The sequence below is a fragment of the Etheostoma spectabile genome, chromosome 22 (genome assembly GCF_008692095.1).
Source record: "Etheostoma spectabile isolate EspeVRDwgs_2016 chromosome 22, UIUC_Espe_1.0, whole genome shotgun sequence".
NCBI lineage: Eukaryota > Metazoa > Chordata > Actinopteri > Perciformes > Percidae > Etheostoma > Etheostoma spectabile.
This window is the reverse complement of record NC_045754.1, coordinates 18095760-18123068: the sequence shown is the minus strand read 5'-3', so window position 1 is coordinate 18123068 and position 27309 is coordinate 18095760. Positions and strand designations below refer to the sequence as shown.

Sequence of the window (27309 nt, the reverse complement as noted above, 5' to 3'; positions counted from 1 at the left end):
TCTGTGTAACAAGAGAGCCCAGGAGCCCTGGCTCTTATCTAACATGTGTCTGTGTAACAAGGTGCTGTAGAGCCCAGGCTCTTATCTAACATGTGTCTGTAAAACAAGGTGCTGTAGAGCCCAGGAGCCCTTGTGCTTATCTAACATTTGTCTGTGAAACAAGGTGCTGTAGAGCCCAGGAGCCCTGGCTCTTATCTAACATTTGTCTGTGTAACAAGGTGCTGTAGAGCCCAGGAGCCCTGGCTCTTATCTAACATGTGTCTGTGTAACAAGGTGCTGTAGAGCCCAGGAGCCCTGGCTCTTATCTAACATGTGTCTGTGTACAAATGTATTTGCATGAAGGATGAGGCTCGATTTAAAACCAGATGCGTTTAACAAAGTTGCAACAACAAAAATCATTCAACAAGTGTAATTTATCAGGGAATTGTGACATTTAACCACTATTTGAGATGTATGAAACACTATTTGACTGAAATGGTTATAAGAAATAATCTCAGAAATAAAATTTAAAAAAAAGACTCAAATGTTTTGACTAAAACTTCACTAAGATACCTGAGTTATCCTTTGACTAAAACTAGACTAAAATGACGAGACTTTTGGTGGAAATTAAAATCAACTAACAGAAAAACATATGTAAACGACTAAATGTGACTAAAACTAGCAAGGACATATGGCAAAAGGCTAAGACTACAATAAAAATAGGTGACAATATTAACACTAATGCATGGACTTTATTAGTGAAGCCAAAACATCTCAGTTGCCCTCTGGTGGCAGACTGCAGTCTCAGTCACAAATCCCACCCCATTCATGTTAGCGGATGGGACAAGGTGCCAAACTTAAAAGTCAAAATACACGCCAAATACATTTTTCCCAAAGAATCATAATCGTGTTTGAACACAGTCTCAGTGCTCCATCCCTACAGTAAATAAATACAGGGTCTCTTGGGCATAAGCCAATGAGGTACGCTGGTACTCTGCTGACTACACTAGTCAATAGATTACACCGCAAAGGTACCTTCAACTCCATGGGAATTTAAAAAGGAGCACGCTGCAGGACTTTTGTTTATGACATGATCAATGTAGTCTTTGCCTAGCAGTCAAGAACAGATATGCTGGGAGGTGAGGTGGGAGTTTACATCACCATATCATCATAATCACCATATCAGCAAATACAGCATGTGATTGAAAGGTTTTCTGTTTCATAAATACAGGTTATATTCTGGATTTACTTAATAATGAAGGTAAAAAGGCTCCTTAATGGCCCCTGTGAGAATAATTATTGTACATTTGTTCTATATAAATAACTTGTAGGTGTAGAAAAAATAGGTGGTGAAGCTCTGCGCATAAACAATTGTCTCTTAATCCCAATCAAATATTTATCCTTAACTTTAATGTCTTCATATGTTTTATAAGGAACCAACAACATAATCATTGAGTGGAATCACCTCAGTTCACTTGACTTTTTTTTCCCCAAACCTCGCCCACTAGCACAAAACTATTTCTAATTACTGAGATAAAGTCTGTAAACTGTATTCATTAACATACAGCACTGGCGGTTTGTACATCATCATGGTGTCAATGGCTCCTCAGCTTAAGGGCTTCTTTATTTAAATGTTATGCTGTACATATATTTGTACCCTTCAGTATTGACAAATGCACTATTTAAGCACATTGTGTACTTTCAAGTTTAATATTCACATGCCATATAAATCTGAATTGGCACCATGACATTAAACATGCAATGCACAATGTTAGAGCACAAGTCACTGGGGATTGGACATGCGAGTGAAAACAGATCTAGTGTATTAAAAGTATATATCATGGCTACCAGCCGCCCTGAGCTGACCCAGTGTTATTTGTTGTCAAAGGCATCATCATGAGCCTTTAAGAGCCGCGGGCTAAGATGCTTTTCAGCTATGTATGAAAAGTGACATCAGGCTGTCAGCTGAGTCCCCTCAGGCATAAAGACGAACGTCCATAGCTGAGCCTTTACCAACACTTGGCGTGTTTAACAAGTGTGCTGGATCACAAAGTGGGTTAGCGATGAACTGGAGGCCAATGTGAGCAGCTCAGTGTGGATCACTACTGCCATCTAGTGCTTACGAAAACACTTTATTTTCTCTTGTAAATAAACCACTCCTCATCAATTTTACTGAATGTATTAAAAGTGTGCACATGGATTCTAACAGGTTCCTAATTTGGCATATATTGCTTTATAACAACCCGCTTTAAACAAAGCTAAAAATGTTCTGAATCTAGAGACCATGCTAACAGTAACATTTGACCACAGTAGGTTATTATCATACAACAAATACGAAGCCTATCGAGAAATACTATCTCAAGATGCCCTTACAAGACACATAACAATCTGTGTTTGTCATGGTTGTCTACTGACATGATCAAAGGTTAAAATGAGAGTTGTTTATGTTGGCAAATACTGATTCAGTGTTTCCCAAGGGAGTGTATTACATGAATTTTAATCAATGGGGAAGTTTCACACATTCCCCAAACAGATCATCACATGGGTTGAGTAGACATGCTATTTCAGCAGATGTGGCAGACTTGCATCAGAATCAATTTGGGCTGAAAATTGATCGGTTACTGGTTCAGAATTAAAACTATTAAAGAAATGCATTAAGTAATGGAAGATGCAGTCGTTGGGTTTGACAAAATGGATGGGTAGGTAGCAGATAGGGAGGGTCAACACAGACACAGACTGTAGAAGTGTGTGTTCAGTGTGTATCATTTAGGTTTAGTCACCTCAGTGTGAAAAAGTGCAGGACCACCAGAGCATAATCATGTATGTGCAGGCTTACTGTAATTTATATTGCCTTTCTTCACTTTATAAACTCAGATAATGTGACCAATCTGTTGGTTTTGGAATTATTTTTTTAGGCCATTTCTTTTTTTCTATATATTTTTTTTAATGTAATGTTTAAATGCATTTCTTTGCCAAATATTATATAATACTTTGAGTTGACTCCTTGTTTGAAAGATGATAGGTAGTGCAAGAAGGATCTTTGAATCAGGCAAAACAAGTCCAGGTTTAAAGTTGTCCCATTGCGCATGCGTCGCATCGCTGCCTGATACAGCTTTATGACAGACGTCAAAAGGCACCATCGACTTACTGATTAGCTGTTGTAACGTAGCGACGGCTGCTTGATCTTTGTGACCCGCGTGCAGAGCCATGCCTGCATAAATGGTGACGGTGAAGACGTATTTCTCTCGACACTTAAATCATCTTTTGATCCCCAGTCGGCCGCGCTAACGTCAAAAAGAATTACATTTTCAATATCAAATAGTTTGCACTACAATATACGTGTTCAAAGTTTAAACAAATACCAGTACTTGTTGCTCATTAGTAAATATGCTTCGTTTGAACGTTAACTCCTCCCGTGACGTAATTTTCCCAGCATGCTCTGCAGCCCAGGATGTGTTTTCAATATGACGATTTCAGGCTTCAAAACAGCAATAGATATATAGTTTTGCCACGAATATTGTGTATGGATGTCGACATAATCCACATCCGTTTGTAGACGGCCATGTTAATAAACGTCCCACCGTGAGTGAGACACAGACAGTAGGTCCGTAGTATAAATAGCCGGAGGATTCCCCTTCTCTAACGGTTGGTCCGATGGCGGTGAGATTTCAATTGATTGCTACAGTGAGTTACAGAACCTCTACGTTTCTTCTCTCCCCTCCCCCACCGCCGGCCTTGACCAGCCTTTTGACCCCTTGAGTCATTTTTTTTTTAATACCATAATTAAAACGGAATTTGACATATATACTTATACATATACAAACTATTGAGACCTTTAAAAAAAGGACTAAAACGTTTCTTTTTAGCAGAACCTATTAGTTTTAACCTTGCACAACAACGTTGTCGCCCTGTTTATATGTATTTTAAATTGTTGTTTTTAATCTTGCTTTTATGATCTTACCTGTAGCACTTTGAGGTTTGTCTTAAATGTAAAGTCCATTACAAATAAAATGTATTATTATTATTATCATCATCATATTGAAATACCTCCCCGAGATGAAAGAGAATACAGTTGCTCTTACAAGAAAATCACCGTTCTCATGGTGGTTATCTACTGATCAGTACTTTGCTCAAGTAGTAGTGCAGTTACTAGTGTGTACATGTATTTAAATTAAAAACAACAAAAGCAGGTAACTTCAAATGCAATTAAATTAAAGAGCACTTTAAGTTTCAAATGAATGTGCATTGACATGCCAACATTATGCACTAATGGAACAACATCCCAGTAAAGTTCTCCGAACCAACAACGAATACATTTAACATAACGTAAGGAATGTGAAACCTGCGCATACAACTGATTAACAATTAAAAATATAGCCTACAATATCTTCCTCGCGATAGCCTCGCGAGAATTAACCAGAAGAAGAGACAGAGACAACACTCAGATAATTGACGAAAAACGACCAACAATAATTTAAAAAAAGGGTACAAAACACAGCGGCTGGTGCAACAATAATCATTAAGAAATATAAATACAAGTAGCTTACCTGTCACTTTCAACAGCAGAATAAACAGCAACAGCAGCAACGGACCACAAACCACGCACTTTAATGCACCGCGAAGTCCTTGATGATCTGATCCAGGTTCGATTCCTCTGGTTCCCTGTCAGTACAGAATATATATACATATAGCCTATAAGAACTCATCGGCCCTGGCTGCACTCCTACATCTCCCACCATGCTCCTGTTACCATTGAGTACGTTGGCTTCACTCACGCACCTGTTGCTCTCCGTATAATTGCGGGTGTGTTAGATTTGTGTCACTTAGCATGCTGGCCGGGTGGTGCAATGAACCGGGGATTGACCCTTGGGTTGTCCTCCCGGGTCAAAAACGACAAACATTTCACATTTTGTCCTTTTTTCCAGACTTTTTTTAGTTTTCCATTACACCACCTCACTACCACGAGTTTTACAGTACTTTTGGAATTCATGATCAATGACCCTAATTTATCTAGAATTATACCTAACATTTGAGTTAAAAAAGCAGAAATTATGAATTATTTTGACTAATAGTTAAGATCAAAGGAACTTACAGAGGAGTTTAGTCAGGAATGACAGAGACAGAGTATTTACAAAGAGCGTTGTATGGAATCCAATCCATTTTTAGACATTATTATTACATATAGACATTTTTTAAAGGAGTTGAATTTGACCCGAGGACAAGAGGAGGGAAGACGCGGCCCGTTATGCCGAGATACAGAAGGCCTTTTTTTTTTAAATTTAATACAGGGACAGTGCATATTAATTGGAACTTTCTGTCAATACGCCAGAGTTAGCCAAAAGGTTATTTTTCATCTGCAGTCCCTAGACAGATCATAACAAGTTACCCTAAAAAGTAAAATTACATATTTACATATCATCACAATTACAATATATTATATAATGGGTAAAAGTACTACTAGTAAAGTTAAATATAAGAAAAGTTAATATACACTAGAAACATATGACAAGCATCAGACAAAGACATGAACACGTCTCTGACACACACACACACAGACACACAGACACAGACACACACACACACACACACACACACACACAGACACAGACACAGACACACACACACACACACACACACACACACACACACACACACACACACACACACACACACACACACACACACAAGGCAAAAGGGCCCACAGAACGAGTCTAATGGAAACTTGATGTTTTGTTGACCCCTCTGACTGTCAATCAACAATTTTTTTTAATTCTAATCTTAATCATAACCGATAGTGACGTAATGCTTCATTTACATTTTTACTTCAGATAAAATATACCAGCTAATGACTTTTTGCTCCATGCTTAGCCTGGCCGAGTTCATTATTGTTCAGTTTTAAGAAACAACTGAAAGAAAGCAACTAATCCGTTTTTTGTAAAATACTTAACAAGCTGTCTCATGAACTATTGAATAAAGGGGACCACGTTAAATGTATAGACCATTTCCCAGTTGTAAAACTAATCATTCTAGATGGCCCCGAGTGGATTTCCTGTTACAGTGTAAGTGAATGACATCACAGGATATTTATATCTATGACCGGAAGTTTACAAGGGACCAGCCTGTTGCCTAGCAATAAAAATTCAATTCGAAATATGTCTCGGGAGATAAATAGTGTAAATTGGAAAATAAAGGTCATATTTAAAAAAAAAAAAAAAAAAAAATCATGATGTTCTAATTTTACATAGCAATTTATTAATGTACATAAATATTTACATGTGCTTACCCATTTAAGGATTAAATGAAAATCTTTTCTTGAAGATTTCCGTGGAAACCAAACATAGCAACCGTGGAATGCTTTGAGTAAGTTCTCTCACCCTGGGAAATTACAAGTTCCGGACAGATATCAAGTCCACACGTCTAACCATAAAGAAGTTTACTGTGTTGACCGCTGAGCCCCCGTAGACCTGTCTGGCCTAGTTCATTTACTCTACACACACATTTGGTTATTGGTATATTTCCTGTCTGAATAAACCAAATGTGGAAGAAAACATGTTTTACCCATAGAAACCTCTATGATGGTGAATGGGCAGGAAAACATAAGCAATTCAATGGCTTGCTTAACATAATAACCAGTAGCCTATTTGCCATACATACCTATGATATTTTACTTTTTGGGCTCCCTTCATCAATGACATAACACTGTTCACATTCTAAGCTGAATCTCCTATATATGTGCTATTAGAATTTCCGCACCTGATCGTTTAAAAATGACCAATCAGCAGATATTTTGTTATTTAACAATCCCATAAATCAGGGGTCTTCAACTTTTTTTAAGCCAAGGACCCTCTATTACAAATAAAATTAGGTTGCATATTAAACTGGGCATACAATAACGTGTAGAAAGGCCTAAAGCCTTTGTGACATATGTATGAAGGCCTAAAGCCTTTATATATACCCTTTTTTGCATAAAATACTAAGCTTTTGAAATAGCCTAATAACTAATAATTGTTGGCATGATTTCATAAATCATGTATTAATGTTAAAACATACATGTGGCACAGTGAGTCCTTAGGATGAACTGGATCTGTGGATGGCTACCTTAGTGACTGCCTGACCTATAGGCCAGTAAGCCTATCATCAGTAGGGATTTATATTTGCTAATAATATGTTGGGTTCATGTTTACTAATGTTCATTTTTTTTAAATTGATAATTTTGGAAAACACTTTCAAAACCTATAATTTTGAGGCGCCCCTGCACTGACTGGATGTTATAGGTGGTTTGTCACAGATCCACACAGTAATGGACTGATAAAGATGTTGATCATGAGCCGTAGTTGATTGCAAACTAAAATATTATGGACAGTAAACCCTGGCGTCATACTTCAGCTTTAAAGCAGCTCCTCTTCCAGTGGAGCACCTTCACTCACTGCTTTCATGGCTGGAACTCGTCAAGGCGTGACAGCCCATCACTAACACTGTCAGGAGAGTGGAACAACTAGTATAATGGCTAGAGGGGCAATGTTGCAGTAGTGGCATCAAACAGATATTTAATAATATCAGATTCAAGATTAGCAGTTCTATAAACATGTAATAACATTCTGTGGCCTCGTCAAGTTTGTCTGCTATGTCACACAATTCTAGATTATGTGATGTACTGTACATTCTTGATGACATGAACCATTATGATTGCATTGCACGTTAAAGAATTTGGAAAATGAACCCACATCAGGAGGAAGGTTGTGAAGTTTATTAGAAATATCAACCGGATTGGAATCATACAAAAGCAGCACTGAATGCATGTCTAAATGATGTTCAACACTACAGTTTTAAATCATTTATAGGGTTACACCCCCACCACACACACACATTGAGTCCCCCTTGTTCCCCAAAAAATTTCTGACTCAATTCTCCAGAACTGCTGATTTTTGATCCAATAAACAAACGTATGCGGACAAATACTAAAGCTAAATCTATGTGTGTAACTGTGTATTGTTGTGTTGTGTTCTTTCACAACAGTCCCAGTTTGTATTCCACCATCATGTGTGGCTCGCCCATCATTTCACTCTGGGTTGGATCTGCAGGTTCACAGGACACAAACACAGCGTGGTGGGGGTTAGAGATCATATTCAAACAGCTGTGTGAATGCTTTTGTAAAAGGTGAAGGGATGAGGCTCTCACCGTTGAGGATGTCCTCAAAGCCGATGGACTCGTCGTTGCCCCGCAGCGTATCGAGAGCCAGGTTGGAACTCTGTAAGAACGGCAGACGCTGGATCTGGGAGGAGGAGGAGGGACAGGCAGACATCAAGATTTATGGTAGGAGGACTTAAAAACAGGAGCTATCAGGAAGAGGGCTATTAGAACTGGGGAGGTGGATTGCCGAGACGTAAAGCTTTTTGTGTGTGTGTGTGTGTGTGTGTGTGTGTGTGTGTGTGTGTGTGTGTGTGTGTGTGTGTGTGTGTGTGTGTGTGTGTGTTTTACCTGTCTAGCTGCCCTGTACTCCATCTGCAGCTTGAGTGGAGCATGAAGACCCTGGATGTTTCTGAGAGTGGAGAAATTCATCCGGTCCTGGTTTGGCTGGAACTGCACACCACACCAACACAGACAAATGTTTAGCGGTCCCCGGGACAACAGAGTCCCGTAGCATTCCCCCCGTTAACCGTTGTCTTGTTCCTACAGCTCTGCGTCTAACAAATGAAACGGGGCTACCGGTTGTGTAGTTAAGAGTGAAGACATTTTAACGCAACATGACATGTACAGGTAATTGTTTTATTGTTAAAACACTAACAAGGTTTTTTTTTTTTCAATTTTTATTTCCCCTATTATAATTTTTGTTAAAATGAATAGAAATATTAAACCCTAAAAGATAACAATAACACTTTACATACACATATTAATGGTGCAAATATGTGTTTGAGAGACATTGTCACAGAGTACAGGTGTGAGTAACAGACCTACTACAAGTCAAAAAGTCCACAGAGTGTATTTGGCGAATTGCCTCCTTAGTATCAAAAAATACTAAAGGAGTAAATCTCATCAGCGTCAGTGAGCCAATAAGCATGCATCTACCAAGATCTAATAATGCTTGAGATTGGCTGTCACACGTCGTAGAGGCAGGGAGAAAAAAAACTCTACGCTAAGCACAGAGACTCATGTAGTTGGGGCTAAAAAATAAATAAAATGATTTTTGGCGTAATGTGTGCTGTTGTTATTTAGTAATATTTAGTTTGTGTTAAAATGGATTTTATAAAATTGGTATCAAAATAAACTATTGTTCAAGAACCGGTATCAAAGTCACCGTGTTGGTATCGGAATTGACATTTTTTTTAACAATACCCAGCCCTACTCTGTACACATCTACATAGTCCTATAAAGAAGATGTCTAATCGAATTATTCTTCTCTTACAATTTAGATTACTCACATTTTTCTCTGACAGCTCCAGTGGGTGGCTTGGAAGGAGCTCATTCTTCACGCTGGTAAAGCTGTGTAGCAAACAAAAAACTACTGTAAGCAGGTGAAAATCTGTATTATGTAACTTGCGATTCATTTGGTTTCAAGGCTGGGACTGTTGAAAGTTAACACACAGCAGTCCCTATTGAAAGAGAAAGCTGTCACACAAACTACATTGTTGTCTTCTCACCCATCAACATTTAATCGATGTTCCACACATGTACACATGTATTTTATTTCATGCAGAGATCACTCTCTAGTCATACATACATACATACATACTATATATACAGTACATATTGGGAACTTGTAAAGTAATACAACGATGTCACAGCCTGACAACATTACATTTTTGAAGCTGAAAACAACATTGACACAGATATTATTATCAAGTAATGCTGTTTTTTGTTTTTTTAAATTATCTTAATCAGACCGGCTCTAATGTTACAACAGCTTGGAAACCTAAATGTAGTGGATAACCAGGTACACACAACCACCAGTGAGGCAACGGTGTAATTGTATGTCGATTTAAAGAATGAGGATAAATACTGAAGCATAAAGAGAATAACGTGAGTGAATAACTAATGCTACAAATGGTGTTATATCAGGATGTACCCAGTATAACTAACACAGGTATTTGAAACTGAGACATAGCTGTATGTCCGTCTGTACTAGTATGGTAGGGAATGTAATGGCTATTATACATTTAACGTTAGCTAGGTGACACCAGTTGTCTCACCCGCTACGCAGAGAGTCCTGCACTCCGTAAGCTCCCTGCGGACATAAGCCTGCCACAGGTACACTGTCTTTCAGTTGAGAGCGGAGTCCTCGAGTATTCTGAAACAAACAAACGACACACATTCCACCATTTACATTTGATAATATTTAGTTTAGCATACCTCAGTTAAATACACCGAAAGTTAAAAGCATCATTAGCCAAGTTCAAGAGCCGTACAGCTAAGCGCTAGCTAACTAGCATTAGCTCGAGTGACTAATCAAATTCACAACTCTTGGATTTCAGAGGACAAAGACAGAACACAAAGGTGTGAGGAGGTGAAATAAATATGCATACAACTATAGAAAACAATATCATTGTAATTAATAATGTTACGATAGCATGAATCATATTACATACGATAAGACAGCAGCCATACCATTGTGATTCCGTTTCTTCCACTTTCTTTTCGATACACTGTATTGAATATCCGGTTGGGTCGCTTTTTGATTACGACACATCCGGTACAAACCGGCGTTAGTTTCCTTTTACAAAAAACAACCGTTGTACTATGCATCCTTGCACTTTATGTTGTAGCTGGTTTGTTTTTAATCCCCGTTTGACATTTCTACCAAATAATAACATAATAGGAAGAAAAAAAAACCCACTGGTCAAAGCTATCTTTAAAAACAGTGCACGAACACTATAGTGAACAAGGGGGTATAGCTCAGTGGTAGAGCATTTGACTGCAGATCAAGAGGTCCCCGGTTCAAATCCGGGTGCCCCCTCTTTTCAAGAAAGTAATGGACACTGTTTTGTGCACACAAAATCACACGTTGCTCTTATGTAATCGCATTTCAAAGTTGTACAAATGTATAGATTCTGTGTGTATCTTTGATACTCGCATTGTTTCAATAGTTTTTTGAAAGAATTATGAGGAGTCTACCCCAGTTCATGCAAGCGCAAATGTAAAATTTCAAGCCAATAGGACTACTCGGTGGTGGTGGTCAATATTCATAACAAAAAGGACAAGTTTGTGAACGGGCAACAACGATTTTGACTACAAATACAAACGTTACACAATGTAGCTTTACGAAAGACACAACAGGTGAGAGTAAAGCAAACAAGACACAGTATATTGGGTGACATGACATAATTAACATGACAAAGCATCACAAAACAAACAATGACAAAAGAGAAAATGTTACATTTAATTGTTTGGGGTGAAATGTGTTAGCAGTCTGTTGTGTGGTGTGTGTGTGTGTGTACACAATAGGGGGAGAGGTTTAAAAGACAAAGAAAGAAAGAGAAAGGGCAAAAATCAAGGCACGTTTTTTTCTGGCAGGGGCAGTTGATGACAACCCATTTTCTGACCATTTTATGTTTTGTTCCATCTTTTATGTTATGTGGTTTTATCATGGAGACAGTAATCACCGTCCTCTACCCAGGCCCCGGGGAGGAACCTAGCTAGTTAGTGTCCAATCTTCCACATAAGGTAGTGTTGGAGATGGAGAGGACTTTTCATGCTAGAATACTAAAATGTATATAGCTGCACAAATATCACATTAGCACTGGGATGGTTTTTAACTCAGATTATTTTATTCTGTTTGACCTAACTGTCTTCATCAGCCTCAGCAGCCAGCTCATGGAGATCTAACCAGGGTGGATATGAATGAACATCTGTAATAAGGAGGAAGCCAATAGAAAAAGGGACAAAGGACAAAGGGAGAGAAAGAAAAAAAAAAACAGAACAAAATGAGAGCAGATCAGTGGCAAACAAAACAATGGTCATCAGTAAGTTCCGCGGTAGGTGAGATATACACTGGTAGAAATACAGCCTGGGTAGTCCTAACTTTAAACAGCAGATGGCATTACAGCACATACTATAAAGTAGGAGTTGTCAACGTTTTTTAAGCCAAGGACCCCCTTAACTGAAAGAAAGATGGAGCAGGGATCCCCAACTGCATAAATTTTATAAAATAAAGTTGCATATTAACTTTAATAGCTACAATAACGTGTATATATAAAGAAACTCAGATTAATAATTGTTGGCATGATTTTATAAATCATGTTTTAATGTAAAGCATAAATCTAAGGATGGCCTTAGTGACTAGCTTGACTATAGGTCAGTAAACAGTGGGGATTTATATTTGCTATTGATATGTTGGATTCATGTTTAGACTTTAACAATCCAACAAATGAATTAACAAGGTCCCTCTGCATTGACTCCCCATACGGGTCCTGGACCCCCTGTTGAAGATCCCTGCTCTAAAGCATTAAATAACAGCAGCCATCACTAAACATGTTCACCTCTGCTTGGCTCAGAGAAGTAACTGCAGGCCAACGTGGTCCAATCCTGCATATAGCTGCACAGGCAGAAGAGAGCATTATCTTACACAATGATGATGATTAAATCATTTATGTATTCAACAGAAAGCATTACAATGTCACAACGTTGCTACGAGTAGACGGTACGCTTACTCGTCAAAGTTGAGAGCTTTGGCCCAGGCCAGCAGCCCTTCATCTTCCTTCTCTTCAATGGAGTCCATCACTTCCTGGTAGGACTTCTCCATCAGCGTCTCCATGTCTTCGTGCACCGTTTCGGTCTGCAGACGGCCGTGGTCGTACCTGTACGTAATGGAGAGAACACACAAACACCTGTACACAGCACTGCACGCAACTCTGCCTTAGATGTGTATTTGACTTGTTTTGTAATAGAACAAAGGGCATTAAAAGGAGATTAAAATATGTAGGAATAAAGTAAAGATAAACAGAAATGTTTGAAGACCTTTTTAAGATCATTATGAATTAAATTCAAGACCTTTACTACAACATCAACCAAGGCCTGAATACAGTTTTTAAGCCAAGTATTGCTAAACTTGCACTTCCCCAACAATAAAATCCATTTTATGTCTGTGGTCCAATCCAAAAGAACACTCCAATCACACAAAAGCTGATTGGCTGCAATATAAGTTGCATGTTGGTCTTATTTGTAGTTGTAATGCAGCAAAATTATACTTGCACTAGCGAAAGAAAGAACTACAACACCACAGAATAAAAAATTAGAAGTAGCGTTGCATGGACGTAGAAAAATTAAGATCTGTTCAAAATGATTTAAGACCTCAATGCTTTTTTAAATTGGTGATGTTATGCTTTTTGGCTTTTTCCCTTTCCTTTATTGTGTTATATATCTTTTTTAAGGAGCTGCAGCAATGTGCAGTACAACAAAATTTTTTTTTTTTTTAAAGTAAACCATGTAAACCTATTGTGATATTACCTCTAAATACAATTATGAACCTGGAAATTAGAATAATAAGGAGAACTTTAAGGACTAAATTTTTGATTTTGAAATTTTAGACTTTTTAAGACCTCGCAGAAACTCTGGTTGTATAGTGTGCTACTAAGTGGTGGACCGCCAACACTGCCATCCCTACAGCCGCTGTCACAGTCTGGCTCTCTTTTTTCCACATCTCTAGCCACATGCCACATCCCTCCATCCACCAGTTCCCTGCTTCTTTCTTCTTCTTTGGTGGTTTTTTATGGCAGCTGGCATCTGCAACGTTGCATTGCTTTCCTCCTTCTGGAGCTTAACCTTTACTGTGTCATCTTCCTATCATGTCCTTTTTGTTAGTCAAGGGTCTCACAAGAAGTCAAACAACAATGTTTTCCTCCTTTTCCTCTCCCTCCACACTCTGGGATATGTTTTACTCATATTTCTGTTCCAATCCAATTTTCCTCACTTCAGTTAAAGCTTCTAAACACCCACACAGGAGATTTCAGTTATTCTGGCTGATTAGACCTCTTCTCAGGCTGAAGGTGGGTAAGAGGGTGGATGGGAATTTATTAGGTCACACATCTCTTCTACCAAGAAGAACGATAAAGGGGTCATTTGTCCTGCCCTAACAGAGCATTCAGGAAGTTGTTAATTAATCAGTCTATGCACACTCACACATTCCACGGAGGAGATCCCATCAGCCACATTAACTGAAAACACCTGTGTGGGTGTTCAGAGTAACATCTTTTTCTGCCCCATATGCCCTACATGCCCCACGTATATTTTCCTTCACATTTAGATAGTTCATATCCTCTGACTGTTTCCACTTTACTAATCAGGAATGTATCTTTTAGGATGCTTAGCTCTGTGACTGGAATGTAACAATAATGCAGAATAGACACAAACTGAGGCTAGCATGTACCGTTATCCCGTAATCAGCGCTTGAGGCCAGTGTTGCACAGCGAAAGACAAACGAATAAAACTCACATCTGTTTCATCCATTCAATTTTCTTCTGCTTCCGGAACTTGTCTATATCCTGTTGCCGCTTCAATTTGGAATAGTGAAAGTCAATTTTCTTCTTGGCACTGAGCTGTACGGGCTCATTAAGGGGAACCACCTATCAATGAGAAGAAGCACATGAACACATGCTTAATAACATCTGCTTTTAGTGGCCACCAGTTAAACTTAAATAAACAGTAGGCTATGTGTGGCCAGGTTGGTTCAGTGGTAGAGCAGGCGCACATGTACTGTGAGGTTTAGGCCTCGACACTGAGGTCTAGGGTTTGAATCTGACCTGTGACAATTTCCTGCATGTCTTCCCCCTTTCTAACCTAGCTGTCCTGCACTAAGTGAGGGACACGTTTACTGTAAAATAGCCTCGGGAAGGAACGTGTTTTGGTGGAACATGTGTACGTAGGGAGGCGAGCTCTGGAATTAAAATGGCTGTCGAATGTGAAAAGATAAATATAATTTGATTGTCGGTTCTAGCTCGGAGGATGTTTTCTGAATTGACCAGAGTTTAAAATGCCAACACAAAGAAAGCAGAAAGCGAGGGACGTCCGGTGGAACCACCGGCGGCACCAGAACAATCCTGTCAATGAAACATGGTCGATATAGATTATGTTTTATTAGACAATTTCCTCTGAATTGTTATTCACCTTGCTACAGTAGAGCCTCCAGTTGTTGTTCTCCTTGCGCTGGTACCATCCTGATCTGTCCTCCTCCATGGTCTCGGTCTGTCCGTCCACAGTCTTCTTAAGCTCCAGCTTGGTGTAGTCCTTTGGGCTGTAGGCACACACGTCCGTGATAGGTCGATAGGTGAAGATCTTGTAATAGATGTTGGGAGGAAAGGTAGTCTGAAGGCAAAGGTATAAGCAAGACGTTAGCAGGTACGTCTGCACTATCGTTCACATGTCTGTAGAGTCATTTCCCACTATTTCCCTCTTTAGCTCTTACCCCTCCGAGTCGAAATCTGACAAACACTCCAGCAGCAGTATCCAGCAACTCTGTCTGTCACAGGGAAACTCAAATCTTAACAATAACTCCATTTGTTTTTTTCATTTTATAGAGAGCATCATTGCTGTTACCTCCCGAGGATTGACCGTTTTGAGGATCGTTCGTGGATCCTGCCTGTTGCAACTGTTGATTTGGTCTTTGAAATACTTGAAGACCTCTCTGTACTACAGTTTGGGTAGGAAAAAGAGTTTTTTGTTTATGCCTGTTGACTTTAAACAGCGCATGTACAAAAGTGTGTGTGTGTGTGTGTGTGTGTGTGTGTGTGTGTGTGTGTGTGTGTGTGTGCCCGCAGCAGCAGCACCCACCACATATCCTCTCCAGGTCTTCTGAATGATTCTGGCAGCTATCTGCTGCAGTGTCTCCTGTTGGGGCTCCAGGGGACCGTCTTCCTGTAAACTGGAGGCAGATTGAGAAATGAGAATAGAAAAAAGGACAAGAAAATGAGAAGGCAGACAGTTGGGTGCAGATAAAGATTTTTTTTATTGTATTACTAAATCTTTAAATATTTCTATTAAGGAGCCCTGTTTTTAAAATTACATTACACTTACTCAAGTACTGTATTCAAGTCAAGTCTGATGGTATGAACTTTCTACTACTGCACTACATTTTTAGTCCACTACATGTAGACCCTTAACAGACTAAGATTTTAAAATACCATCAATGTTACAAATGAATCTAGGCCTATTCAAAAGTCTATGAAGTAGCCTAGTTCAAATTAGCTCCACCTGAACTGCTACAAGACTAAAATGCTGCTTACAGCAAAAACTCTGTAAACATTCTGTGAGTTAACCTAGTTAGCTAGCTAGCTAACGCTAACACGTCCTACACCAATTGAAAAGCAAATAAAACACGGGCTAACTTACACTGTATTTACCTAGCTACATGATATGATATAGCAAACGTCAGATTTAATTGTTTACCCTGACTTAAAATCATTGTTATGTTGCACACACACCGAAATTGTCATGCAACAAGAAAATATGAATATTACCCCATGACATCCTCTGTAATAAAGTGTCTAACTTAAAAGCCGCCTCTTAACGCGGGTTGACACATAATTTCATTGGGTTACCTAGCAACAATAAAGAATGCGTTTTCCGGAATGTACTTTCAAAACAAAAGTCATTGTCAATGGTGGTCAAGGTAATCAAATACCTGTATATTCCTGAGTCCAACAACAAAACAAAACAAAAGAACACAGGTAACTCCCTTTTTGACATTTATAAGTGCTATTTTCTTTCTTTTTTCTGAAATGTCCAAATAAGGTATACTTTTATTTTGAAGCCAGGGTCATCTGCCATTAGGTTGTCGATTTAAACGTTACACACTAAACTCACAAACCAGTGCCAAACAACAACATTAATTGTGATTATTTGATCAAAAAAACAATTGATTTGTCAGTGTCTGGGGGGAAAATAAGCAGTCCCGATTGATATTCAGTGCAGGTCAAGGTGAACAAAAATACATTTTAACCCGTTGGCAGTTCTTTAAATTGTAGCATTTCTATGGCTTTTCATGACTCACACATTACATAGTACTGTGAGCGACTTAATGTGTGCACCACACAAGCCAAATCAGTAAGGCTCTTACATTCTATAATGAGTAGCTAGGCCCTCTGCCCCCAACCCACTCTCTTAGTTAGTCTGTAGACAGTGTTATGCTCTGTCATCCCCAGGCTGTGTGTGATCTCACTCTCTGGTTACTTAAGCATTTTGCTGCAAATCAGACCTGGGGATGATGTGGTTTAAGTGGCTTTACATGTCTGTAGTAAAAAAAAAAGTACTCTGACGGAGGGAAAAGAAACAGTCAACAGCATGTTGACGTGCATGCACACAGATACCTAAAGCCTAAACACACACACATGCACTCTTTTACGGCAGTAAAATTGATATTTACAATAATTTAAGAGGACTGGCTGCAACAAAAAGCCCGTGAAGGAAATAAAAAAAGAAAAATCTCAAAGGGTAACCCATGCCAGATTTTTCTGGGAATATAAAGGTGCTTCATGTTTCCAGTGGATTAATTGTTATCAAGGCCAGTTAGTAATTTGCCACAAATCCAAGTGAATCAACCCAGTTACATCTGAATCCAGTGACATACAAAATTAAAGATGCAATTTCAATTTCTGCCTCCTCAGCTGTAACAGGTTCAGACAAAACATTTAAATTAAATGGAAAGTGAATCCACTCCCTCTGTATTTATGAGCTGCTGGATATTCAAATGTACATGTTTGTGGTTCACAGATAACACAGGCGTTTGCCCTATTTGCTCACCAAACGTGTCCTCCATAATTCAGAACCAAAACGGTTGCTGATATGAATTGTTAACTAGACAGATGTCCATTATGCAAATGTCCACCGAATGCATTTCCTCACCAAAGCCTGCGGGCATGTAACCAAACCCGATCCACGCTTCCTTAAAACAGAAGTATTCTTCTTTTTTCAGTCTGTTTATTTTCTCCATGGGGAATGATCAGTCATCTTGACTCCCACAAGGACAGACGTTTGCCTGCATTGCTCCCAGACTTCCAGCTCGCAGAAGCAAAATGTTGTGCATTCTTTGACATAAGTTGATCATGCTTTTCTTGAGTGCTGGGTTTGACTAACAATTTCAGTATTAAACAGCTCTACTAATTTGTTGATGGCTTAGTAATCTGTTGGTTAGTAGTTGGAACTTGGTTGGCAAGTTTGTTACCAAGAACAACAGTAAGCCACATTACAGGCATACTGAAAGAGGTGCAAGTCATAGGGAACTTATGGAAAAAAATTTTTTTAACTTCACGGAGCAGAAAGAGGGAGAGTTGATAATAACTGTGTGATCTGCACAAACGGATTCCAATATGATATTCAATTCAGCGTCTCACTGGTCTCTATGGAATGGAATTAAGAGAATAGATTCTGATTGATTTACAGATGTCACTGTCTTAGGTATCGTTATGCTGTCCTGTCCCTGTCACTGGCACACCTACTGATGAGAAGACAGGAAGACATACTGAATGTGCTGGGTCCTTGAATGTAAGATACAAGGACAAAATTTATATTCATAGCTGAAAATACCATTATCATGAATGTTCCCTTTTTCGTATCAACTCTGCATATTATCTAGGTGTGCTAGAAACTGAATGATTTCTCTCCTATACTCACACCTCATCTGCCCCACACAGTAGCTGTGTTATTTCCTCGGTTGACTTCTGACTGTTAGGATTTCATTTCCGTAATGATGTGAATGGCTTTTACCTCAGGGCCCATTAGAGACGACAGTCACGTTGATGATATGTCACCAAATGGAGGTACTTTGTATTTCCAGACCCTCATTAAACACACCAGCAATCACTTTATGGAGTTCACACGGTCAAGGGAGAACTGCATTCTTTCACAGATCTCCCAACATTTACGTCACAACCTTAGCTTCAACAGTCCAACGCCAGAGCATTCCTCAGGGCAGTTTGTTCCTACTGCAGGGCAACTTGTTCCTTTTTCCAAAAATGGCCAAGATTGCATGGCTGCGGCCTGGAGACCTCCTCTCTCATGCCTTCTGTCTCTTAAACAGAAGGGGGCAGTATAAGACACATGTTTCAAAGGTGTGAAGACAGCTGGGACAACAACAGAGTTACAATAAGCTCATAAATTGTATAGATTGCTTCTTACTCATGTAGTGTGTGTGGATAGTAAAACCCATAATGCACCCATTCATTCTGGGAGTGTGCATGCATCCAACTATTTTCTATCCAGGTTTGGGTTGTGGCACAGACACGTGCTATAGCCTAAACAAGATTGTTTCGGGGTATGATCATACATTCTTAGCTCACCATAACATAACAGACATATCTATCTTAAAATTCACAAACAGACTTTTCCAAAGCATGAATGCTTTTAAGGTCATCTATCAGATGTGGTGAATATAACAGCACTTATCTAGCTGGAGTGAACAAAGAAGTGTTAATGAATAAGGGACGTCAGTGAAAACAGAGCTTATTAAAAATACAACAATTATTATTACACTGATCCGTGATTCCCAACCAGGCCCCAGGGAAGCACATGGAAAGATTGTGCTGTAGCTCTGCTTATTTAAAACCATATAACATGATTTGGTATTCATGTTAGGGCTGGTCGATATGGAGAAAATCAAAAATCACAATGTTTTTGACCAAATACCTCAATATTAATACCGCAACAATATTGTAGTGTTGACTATTGGTGCTTTCCCAAAGTATTTACAAAATGAGATTTTTGATAAATAATCATCAGTAATGTTGATATAATGACTAAGTGGGTAAAGGCAAATCATAGAACACACACACACACACACACACACACACACACACACACACACACACACACACACACACACACCACACACACACACACAATAACTACACAAAATGGGATAACAAATGTGTGCAGATCTTGAGCATATTTATCATCAAAACAACAAAATTGAGGGTTTAAGGATAGAATATGTATGCTGCTGTGTAGATTGTGTATAGATTGTTTAGGCTGACTGCACACACCTCCCACTAACCCCTAAGTCAGCTGGAACACCAAATCAAATTCACTCAGCAAGTGAGCAGAGCGGTCAAAACTCCCTCAAAGTAATGGATAAATCAACAGTATGAATACTTGCTTTGGCAAACCTTGAGCAAAAAAAAAATATATATTGTACAAAAATCCATTCAAGTAAACCTATCTGGAGCATGGTGGATGGTACTGAGAGCTCATCTCATGGAACTGTGGCTTACGTCAGCCATATAAGGTTGGGAACCACTGGAACAGATTATCAGAGCAAATCAATATACAGACTAAAAAAATAGCATCCTTTAATCGTCTAAATGAATGAAAGACTTATCTTGAGTGGCTGTAGGATTGATGACCTTTACCCCTAATGCATATATGAATACAATAAATGGACAGAACATATGCGAGTCCACAGAGCAGCCAGGTGGCTTTGTTAAACTGGCCATTTTAAGGTTGACTAGTGCCCTCCAAAATCCCAGATTGTAACTCCTCGCTGATAGACGAGTGGAGGACCGTGACTCAGTGCTCCATGCAGTGTGGTGACGTAGCCTAGCGTAGACAGTGTGAATAGTTCTTGTGCTGTTTCATCAGGCCCAAGTGTGAAAACCATCCATCAGCTACACTGGTATTGAATCATGACCCTTCACAGGGCACATACATGAAATATAGCTATAGGTACACACGGGCAAATGCACTGGTCACACAGACACAAGATACTTTCAACACATTGCCTCCATTACCAGCTAAAAGTCCAATCAAAATCATGGAGGCTGGCAGGTATATTTATTATCAAAGTGTCCCTGAGCAATACCCGGATAAACTCTGAAGTACATACCTGCCAGTAGGAGCAGTTACAATCCTGCTCAATTCTACAGATGAATGTCGATTCAAATCTTTTTTCCGTTCTAGCTTGTTAAAATAAAGTAAATTACTTATAATAATTGGTCTTGAAGCAAGAGCCCCATGCATGATGAAGACCATCAAATCTGCCAGGAACTGTTTTCAAAAGGCTCATAAGGGATGAACACAGCTATTGTTTTTTATATGCATCAAACAATGTCAAGAGTAAAATATTAGCAAAGCAGAAGGTCAGGTAAAAGTGTTTTCTTTAAGAAGCATGGTTTGTAATGTGACACATTTTTCCAAGATCAAATATTATTTGTCTTCTCCTTTTGATCTTGAGTTCTACCACATTCTTTACACAAAAGAAAATGACAGTTTCAGAACATATAGCAAAGTGTGCAGTGCATGTTCCAGTGTAAATATTGCTCTTTTACAGCCCAAGGCTGTAACGGAACAATTTCCAATCATCTCTTTACTGTATTTGAGCTCATTTAGTGTACACCAATAGTTTATGTGCTCACAAATGCAGGAAGGAGGAGAACGATCTGGAGTTGATTGATTGTTATTGATTCAGTGACCTATCGAGACTTCTCTGACAAACGTTATGAGTGGTAGAAAAAGTTGCGTTGTGTTGAACACACTCAATCATTATCAACCAGCGATGAATCAGCTTGGCTCATGTCAGACTTGGATAAGATTTGTCTTGATCTTGTAGTTTTTGCCAATGTATTTTGTTTAAAAAAATAAAACACAGTGTTTCTATTTGATGCCATTATTAAATGAACCAAAAAGACAAATAGTGTGGGTATGCTGTGGGAAGTCCTTCAGTGGCAGACTGTATATCAAAATGACAAGAAACAGATGAGATGCTACTACGCTGACCTTCAAGAAGTAGCAGAGATACAGAGAATAATGCACTTCATCAGAGCATTTCAGCGCTTACACACTTAAATCAATATGTGGGACAAAAGACCAAGCTTCCTCCAACAAAACTAATAATAGACTCTGAGGGGCAGAGGCAGAGGACGTCCAGATAGATCAGTGTGCTCATAGTTTGTCCTTTCATTCTCCGTCTTCCTCACCGGCTTTATTGTTTGCTTTTTTTATCTTGTGTTTCCTTTTAATCTTTATCATTTCTGCAGCCTCTCTGATACCTCTGACTCTCCAGCACTGTCTGCTCATTTTCTCCTTTTCCTTGTGAACTCTTTCCTTGTGTCTTAATCTTCCTAACTTCTTCATCATCTGAGAGTGACAGCACCATGTGCTGTCCATGGTTTGAGGCTGCAAGCAGCTTCCATTGATGACACTGTTCTGATCTCTCTTCACCCTGCGCTGTTTTATTTTTCACGTCTCACTTCATCTCAGATTAAATGGACTAACTGTTTGAACACTAATTTGCCTTTTTGTCGTAATTTACTTTCTGTTATCCCTTCTTCTTTTTTAAACAACCCAAATGCATCAGCCCAGCTGAAAGCCTGTCAATCTTTACCTACTGTATCCACACTTCTTCTATCTGTCTGTTTGCCCTCTGTCTCACTATTATTTATCTTCTTTGTGCGTTATCCAGCTCGCTCTCTCTGTCTCTGTCTGAACCATCTGGTGGACCTTTCATATCAGCTGTCCCTTTGCTGAAAGCAAAACATGCTGCACTTCAACCAGATTCGTTCCTTAAGAATTCTGTGAAAAGTGCTGAAAGCTAGCAGCTAGTTGGTTGCAGCCAACTAAAAATTCTCATTAAAAGATCAATTGTTTCTGAAATGTTTCTGAACATGAATTCAGTAGTTACATCAGTTTGGATTGTTTCAACAAGGCAGGCCTGCTTGGTTCTTATAGTAAATGATTTGAAGATTTACAAATAGTAAAGAAGGTTGCAATCATGCTGGAAGGTGCTTGTGTTGGGTGTGTTTGTGTGTGTGTGTGTGTGTGTGTGTGTGTGTGTGTGTGTGTGTGTGTGTTTGTGTTATGTGCGTTGTGGATGTGTGTATTAAACATCCGCAACATGCTCGAATGCCATCACAGAGGATTTATTTATTGTAATGAAATAAAGTACAATGAAAAAGGGCTAAAATAATCCGGTTGCCACGGGGACATCCAGGAGTGATGATTAGGTTGCCACTTGTCACAATTTGATTGCCAAGGGCAACCGGGCAACTGGGCAACCGTTAATGTCGAGCCCTGAGATGTGTATATATATATATACATATAGATGCAGAGAGGGAGAGAGAGAGAAAGAGAGAGGAGGAGAGAGAGAGAGAGAGAGAGAGACAATACACTCACAATTAACATATTTCTCCCATGAAAGTGAAAGCCTCCTGAACAGAACCGTGCTTGTGGAGGCAAATGGACCTTAAACGCTTTTCTCAAAAAGTGTGACATGTTTGCAAATTAATCTTAAGCAGCTTATTGCCTATAAATATACTTTTTTTTCAATTAAATTTGCAGTAGGTGGTGAAGGCTTATTAAAAAGCATGTCTGAATGTTTGTTTTTCCTCCCATGCTATGTTCATAATTAAGAAGACAATGAAGACATGGGATTTACATGAAACAAAAGATGTGCTGTGACACATAGGTGTTAACAAAGTCAGAATGCAACTGTTACAAAAAGTAACCAACGCTGAAGTTCACATTTAAAGGTCCCGTATTGTAAAAAGGGAAAAGTCCATACATTTTTTGATTAAAAAGCAGGTCTAAGTGCTGTGTAAATGCCGTAAGAAACTGCCTTTATATGAGCCGTCAGTACTGACAGCCTCACAGATCCATTAACACGGCTTTAGACTTAACCTTGTTTTAAACTGTAGAATATAGTGCACATTGTGTGTCTGTTTGTATATGTGTGTGTTTGTGTGTGGTGTGTGTGTGTGTGTGTGTGGGTGTGTGTGTGTTGTGTGTGGTGTGTGTGTGCATGGTATGAGTGTGTGCGCATGTGTGAGTGTGTGTGTGTGTGGTGTGTGTGTGTGTGTGTGTGTGTGTGTGTGTGTGTCAAGAGAGAGAACAGGTGCTTCCTCCTTTTGCAGTTTTTCTCGACGGACCTTTCCCCTTAAGAAATTTACTTCACATGTACCAATATCAATAGTTCACACACACACACACACACACACACACACACACACACACACACACACACACACACACACACACACCACACTTCTTATTATTTTTAGCTGCTTGAGTCATGGCTTCCCCATTGTTCCAGATTAACACACTTGTTCACAGCTGTTTAAGAGAGGTTTGATAAAGCCTGTAAAAGCAAAAATAGCCTTGGTCGGTGTTGTTATTTCTACACATTTTGTGATATTTTAACATGGCCTTAACTGGGACTGAAAACAATATTTTCTTCCCCTCTGTGGCCATTGTAAAGGTTTAAATAGAGCTCTGATTGTATCACATTTTCCCACTGCTAATTGCAGAATCAGTCCAAAAGGCACAATAAGCAGGCGTCTCAGGGTGTTCAGGACAAAGAGAAATGACCTTTTTCTCAAATGCAATCAGGAAAACAAAAAAACGTTTGGTAACAGTCGAATTCCAGTCGAATCACATGAGTGGAGAGAAAAAGGGATCTTGTGTAACACCTTACTAATATTGTCTGTTTTAGTTTTGGACTAATTAATGGATCACATTGGAATAGCTATAATGAATAGAATTGAGAACAGAAAAATAAACAAATGGTGCAGATTATTACTCTATGAAGTGAAGAATATGAAGCTGGATTGGAGTGACATCAACATTCAGCTCTTCTGTCAGCGATCACTCCTGATACAGATACAGTAATTTCCACAGGATAGGTGACTCTGTGCAGGCATGTGCAAGACAACCCAGTTAGAGTAATGGCTTTCCAGTCTGTCCAGAACTTCCCAAAGAGCTCCTCCAGCCAGCAGAGAGAGGTCTGCTCTACTCTAGACGAAGGCAGGAAAACAGGTTGAGCTGCACAAGGCTTATATTAAAAGGAAACAGGAACACATCTGAGTGCAGCTCCAGGTGCTGCTGGCATATAAATGGTTATACAATCTGTAGTCTAACTTACTATTTACAAAGTTCACAGACTGAGTCATGTCCTGTATATGAAGGAATAGGAAACATTTAAATTGGTTGCAAGGAATTTATGACATCTACAGCACCAGTAGGAATTGTAAACAACTTCAACGCCTCATTATACATCCAGCAGCTGCTACGTGAATGCTATTCGACCCACTCCTAATGACTGTGTAGCCTCATTAAATTAGGGGAAGGAATAATAGGAAACTCACAACACTGAATAAATGAAGTGACTTTTCTCAGAACTTTAAAGAGCCCAAAGCTACCTGGTGTCTTTTTCAAAATGGGTATAGTTTAACAATATAGTTTAACAACATAGTTCATTTAAGCTGTTTATCAACAGAGAGTCAAAAGATTAATTCTTCAAACATTCTCCGACGTAAATTTGTAATGCTTCGGTCCTTAAATTGAGTGCTTGATTTGTAGATTTCATTTAAGAACGAAGCTTGAAGTGGCATGTACGTAGGTTCTTAATGCACTGATTGTGTTTAAAAAGAGCAATTTAAATGGAGAATCCATTGGCAATGCTTTCTTTCCCTGCATCTTCATTCCATTTACTGTGAGTGTTACACTTCCTGAATTTACTCTGCTAATGCATGAATTAATATAAGTATTGTAATTTATGATTTACTTGTACACTCATTAAATACAGTTACTAACCAATGTCTTTGCATTACATTTGATTTGTAGATGCTGTACATGATTAGATGCTGTGTGTGTGTTACTAACCACACCATGGCCCCCCAACATCTGTCAGACATTTCACTCAAAAACACAAATGTCAGCCTCATGGTGGCCATTCAGGAACATTCAGGACATCCCTAATAAGTAATATTTTTATTTTTATTTAACCTTTATTTAACCAGGAAGTAATGTATGTACCAAATTTAATACCAATCCATCCAACTGTTGTTCAGACGCTGATAATGTCATCTATAGAGCCATGTCGCTAGTATGGCTAAAAATGCCAGTAGTAATGACAAAATAACAGAAATACAAAACATGTTCAAAGTGAGTCATTGCACAGGCACTGAAATCCTGCTGGGAATACAATAAGGACACTCAAACTAGGCTTTAACTGCTAATTAGTTTTAGATCTGTGTGTGTCTACATCTGCTTGCTCTAACTGAGCTTTGGTCTTCTGCCCTCTATTTTATCTTCGTTGTCTGAACATGTTGAAAGTTACCAGGTGGGAATGGGTCCAGAATCATCCAAGCGTACCTGCTTCTTATTATCATAGCTAGTGTCATATCTAGTGTCATGAATCATTGCGGCAACTTACATTATCAATTGAAAGATTTTCTTTTTTGATAAGCTTAATTTTGGGGAACATAAAATAAATCTGCCTCCCAAAAAGTTAAATTTGCTACTTATTCATACTAAATGTGGTATTATGTTACATATTGTACATGGTCTCATTAGTATTCAGTTACCACCATGGCTTATGTTACCATTACAATGTAATTACAGGGCTGTGAGGTCAATACAGGCTAATGTGGATATTACAGGATGTTGTTCCAAACAAATTTACTGAAGAGAAAAGAGACTGTGAGACAACGTTATACTATTTATCTTACTAAGTCGCTCCAATTTATTGCCATGCTCAAATCAATGTATTTTTTTACATTTAGGGATATTTTTTCTTTTGTTGTTGGCAGATGCAGATGAGCGGGTTGTTGCATACATCTCTAGCGGCTGTCACAAACTTCCTTGAAATCAAACAGCTTGTGTGTCTTCCTCCTTTGCGGTGACTTCAAAGTGAAGTCGTCTGCTGCTTGGGTGGTAGGAAGGCGTTCACTGATGCAGCTGCCCAGGTGCACGTTCAATATTCTTCAAACGCTGTTTGTGAATCCTTTAATTCAGTCTTCACTGCACAAAAAGAAATGTCACTCTTGTGTTTTAGAAACTCTATACACCACGGGGTGCAATAAACATACCTGGCAATGCTTTCTGCCGCTGATCCACATGCGGGAGAACGACCCAGGTCCTGTCACACTTGACCAGAGCAGACTGTAGATTATATGACCTTCTCTGGGTTTCTTATCTATGAAACGCAGCCCTCTGGTGATCATTTCCCTTAGGTCTGCCTGCCTGTATCGTCTTATTTTTATTTATTTTTAAATGTCTGCAGTAAGGTGTTATACCCAGCCCAGAGTCATGGCACCATAGTCTACCTTCTAAATGATACAGACCTGAATAAATGTAAGGTTTTTATAGACATATTAATTGAATTGGGGTAGAATGTGCCAACCTATTCTCACTCCAAATGCGTAAAATATGGATGTTTGGACAGTGGCTGTCCGGGTCTGATGCGACAAAAAAGGCACCCTTTGGTGTGTGTGCGTAGAACGTACCGGGGAGAGCAGCCTCTAGACGGGGTTTATCAAGTATTTTGGTCCCCGCGGGTCACAGAACCGTGAACCCCCCAATGACCTTTCCCTTAACCCAACCGTTCCGTTACCGTGAGTCACAGAACCGTAAGCCCAA

At 39.1% G+C, this 27309-nt stretch overlaps 2 protein-coding genes and 1 non-coding gene across 5 annotated transcripts; 1 reads left to right on the top strand and 2 right to left on the bottom strand.

Moving 5' to 3' along the window:
• Positions 1 to 7704: 7704 nt before the first annotated feature.
• On the bottom strand, positions 7705 to 10779 carry pomp (proteasome maturation protein). Its single transcript, XM_032504236.1, has 6 exons — positions 10582 to 10779; positions 10167 to 10264; positions 9399 to 9459; positions 8458 to 8559; positions 8158 to 8251; positions 7705 to 8054 (listed from the first exon to the last, which is right to left on the bottom strand). Exons 1-6 carry the CDS (start codon positions 10717 to 10719, stop codon positions 7987 to 7989), a joined length of 561 nt encoding a protein of 186 aa, XP_032360127.1. The 5' UTR covers positions 10720 to 10779; the 3' UTR covers positions 7705 to 7986.
• A 79-nt stretch (positions 10780 to 10858) lies between these two features.
• On the top strand, positions 10859 to 10930 carry trnac-gca (transfer RNA cysteine (anticodon GCA)). The gene has a single exon. It is a non-coding gene; the product is annotated as a tRNA-Cys (tRNA).
• Positions 10931 to 11728: 798 nt separating this feature from the next.
• On the bottom strand, positions 11729 to 16508 carry c22h11orf65 (chromosome 22 C11orf65 homolog). Of its 3 annotated transcripts, none has more exons than XM_032504234.1 (9): positions 16425 to 16508; positions 15739 to 15829; positions 15505 to 15597; positions 15374 to 15427; positions 15076 to 15273; positions 14404 to 14534; positions 12624 to 12770; positions 12453 to 12508; positions 11729 to 11822 (listed from the first exon to the last, which is right to left on the bottom strand). In XM_032504234.1, the coding sequence occupies exons 1-9, from the start codon at positions 16427 to 16429 to the stop codon at positions 11755 to 11757; spliced, it is 843 nt and encodes a 280-aa protein (XP_032360125.1). In that variant the 5' UTR covers positions 16430 to 16508; the 3' UTR covers positions 11729 to 11754. The 3 variants fall into 3 exon arrangements, with proteins under 3 accessions (XP_032360125.1, XP_032360124.1, XP_032360126.1); XM_032504233.1 differs by having other exon boundaries at positions 16354 to 16497; XM_032504235.1 differs by lacking the exons at positions 15374 to 15427; positions 15505 to 15597.
• Between the last annotated feature and the right edge of the window lie 10801 nt (positions 16509 to 27309).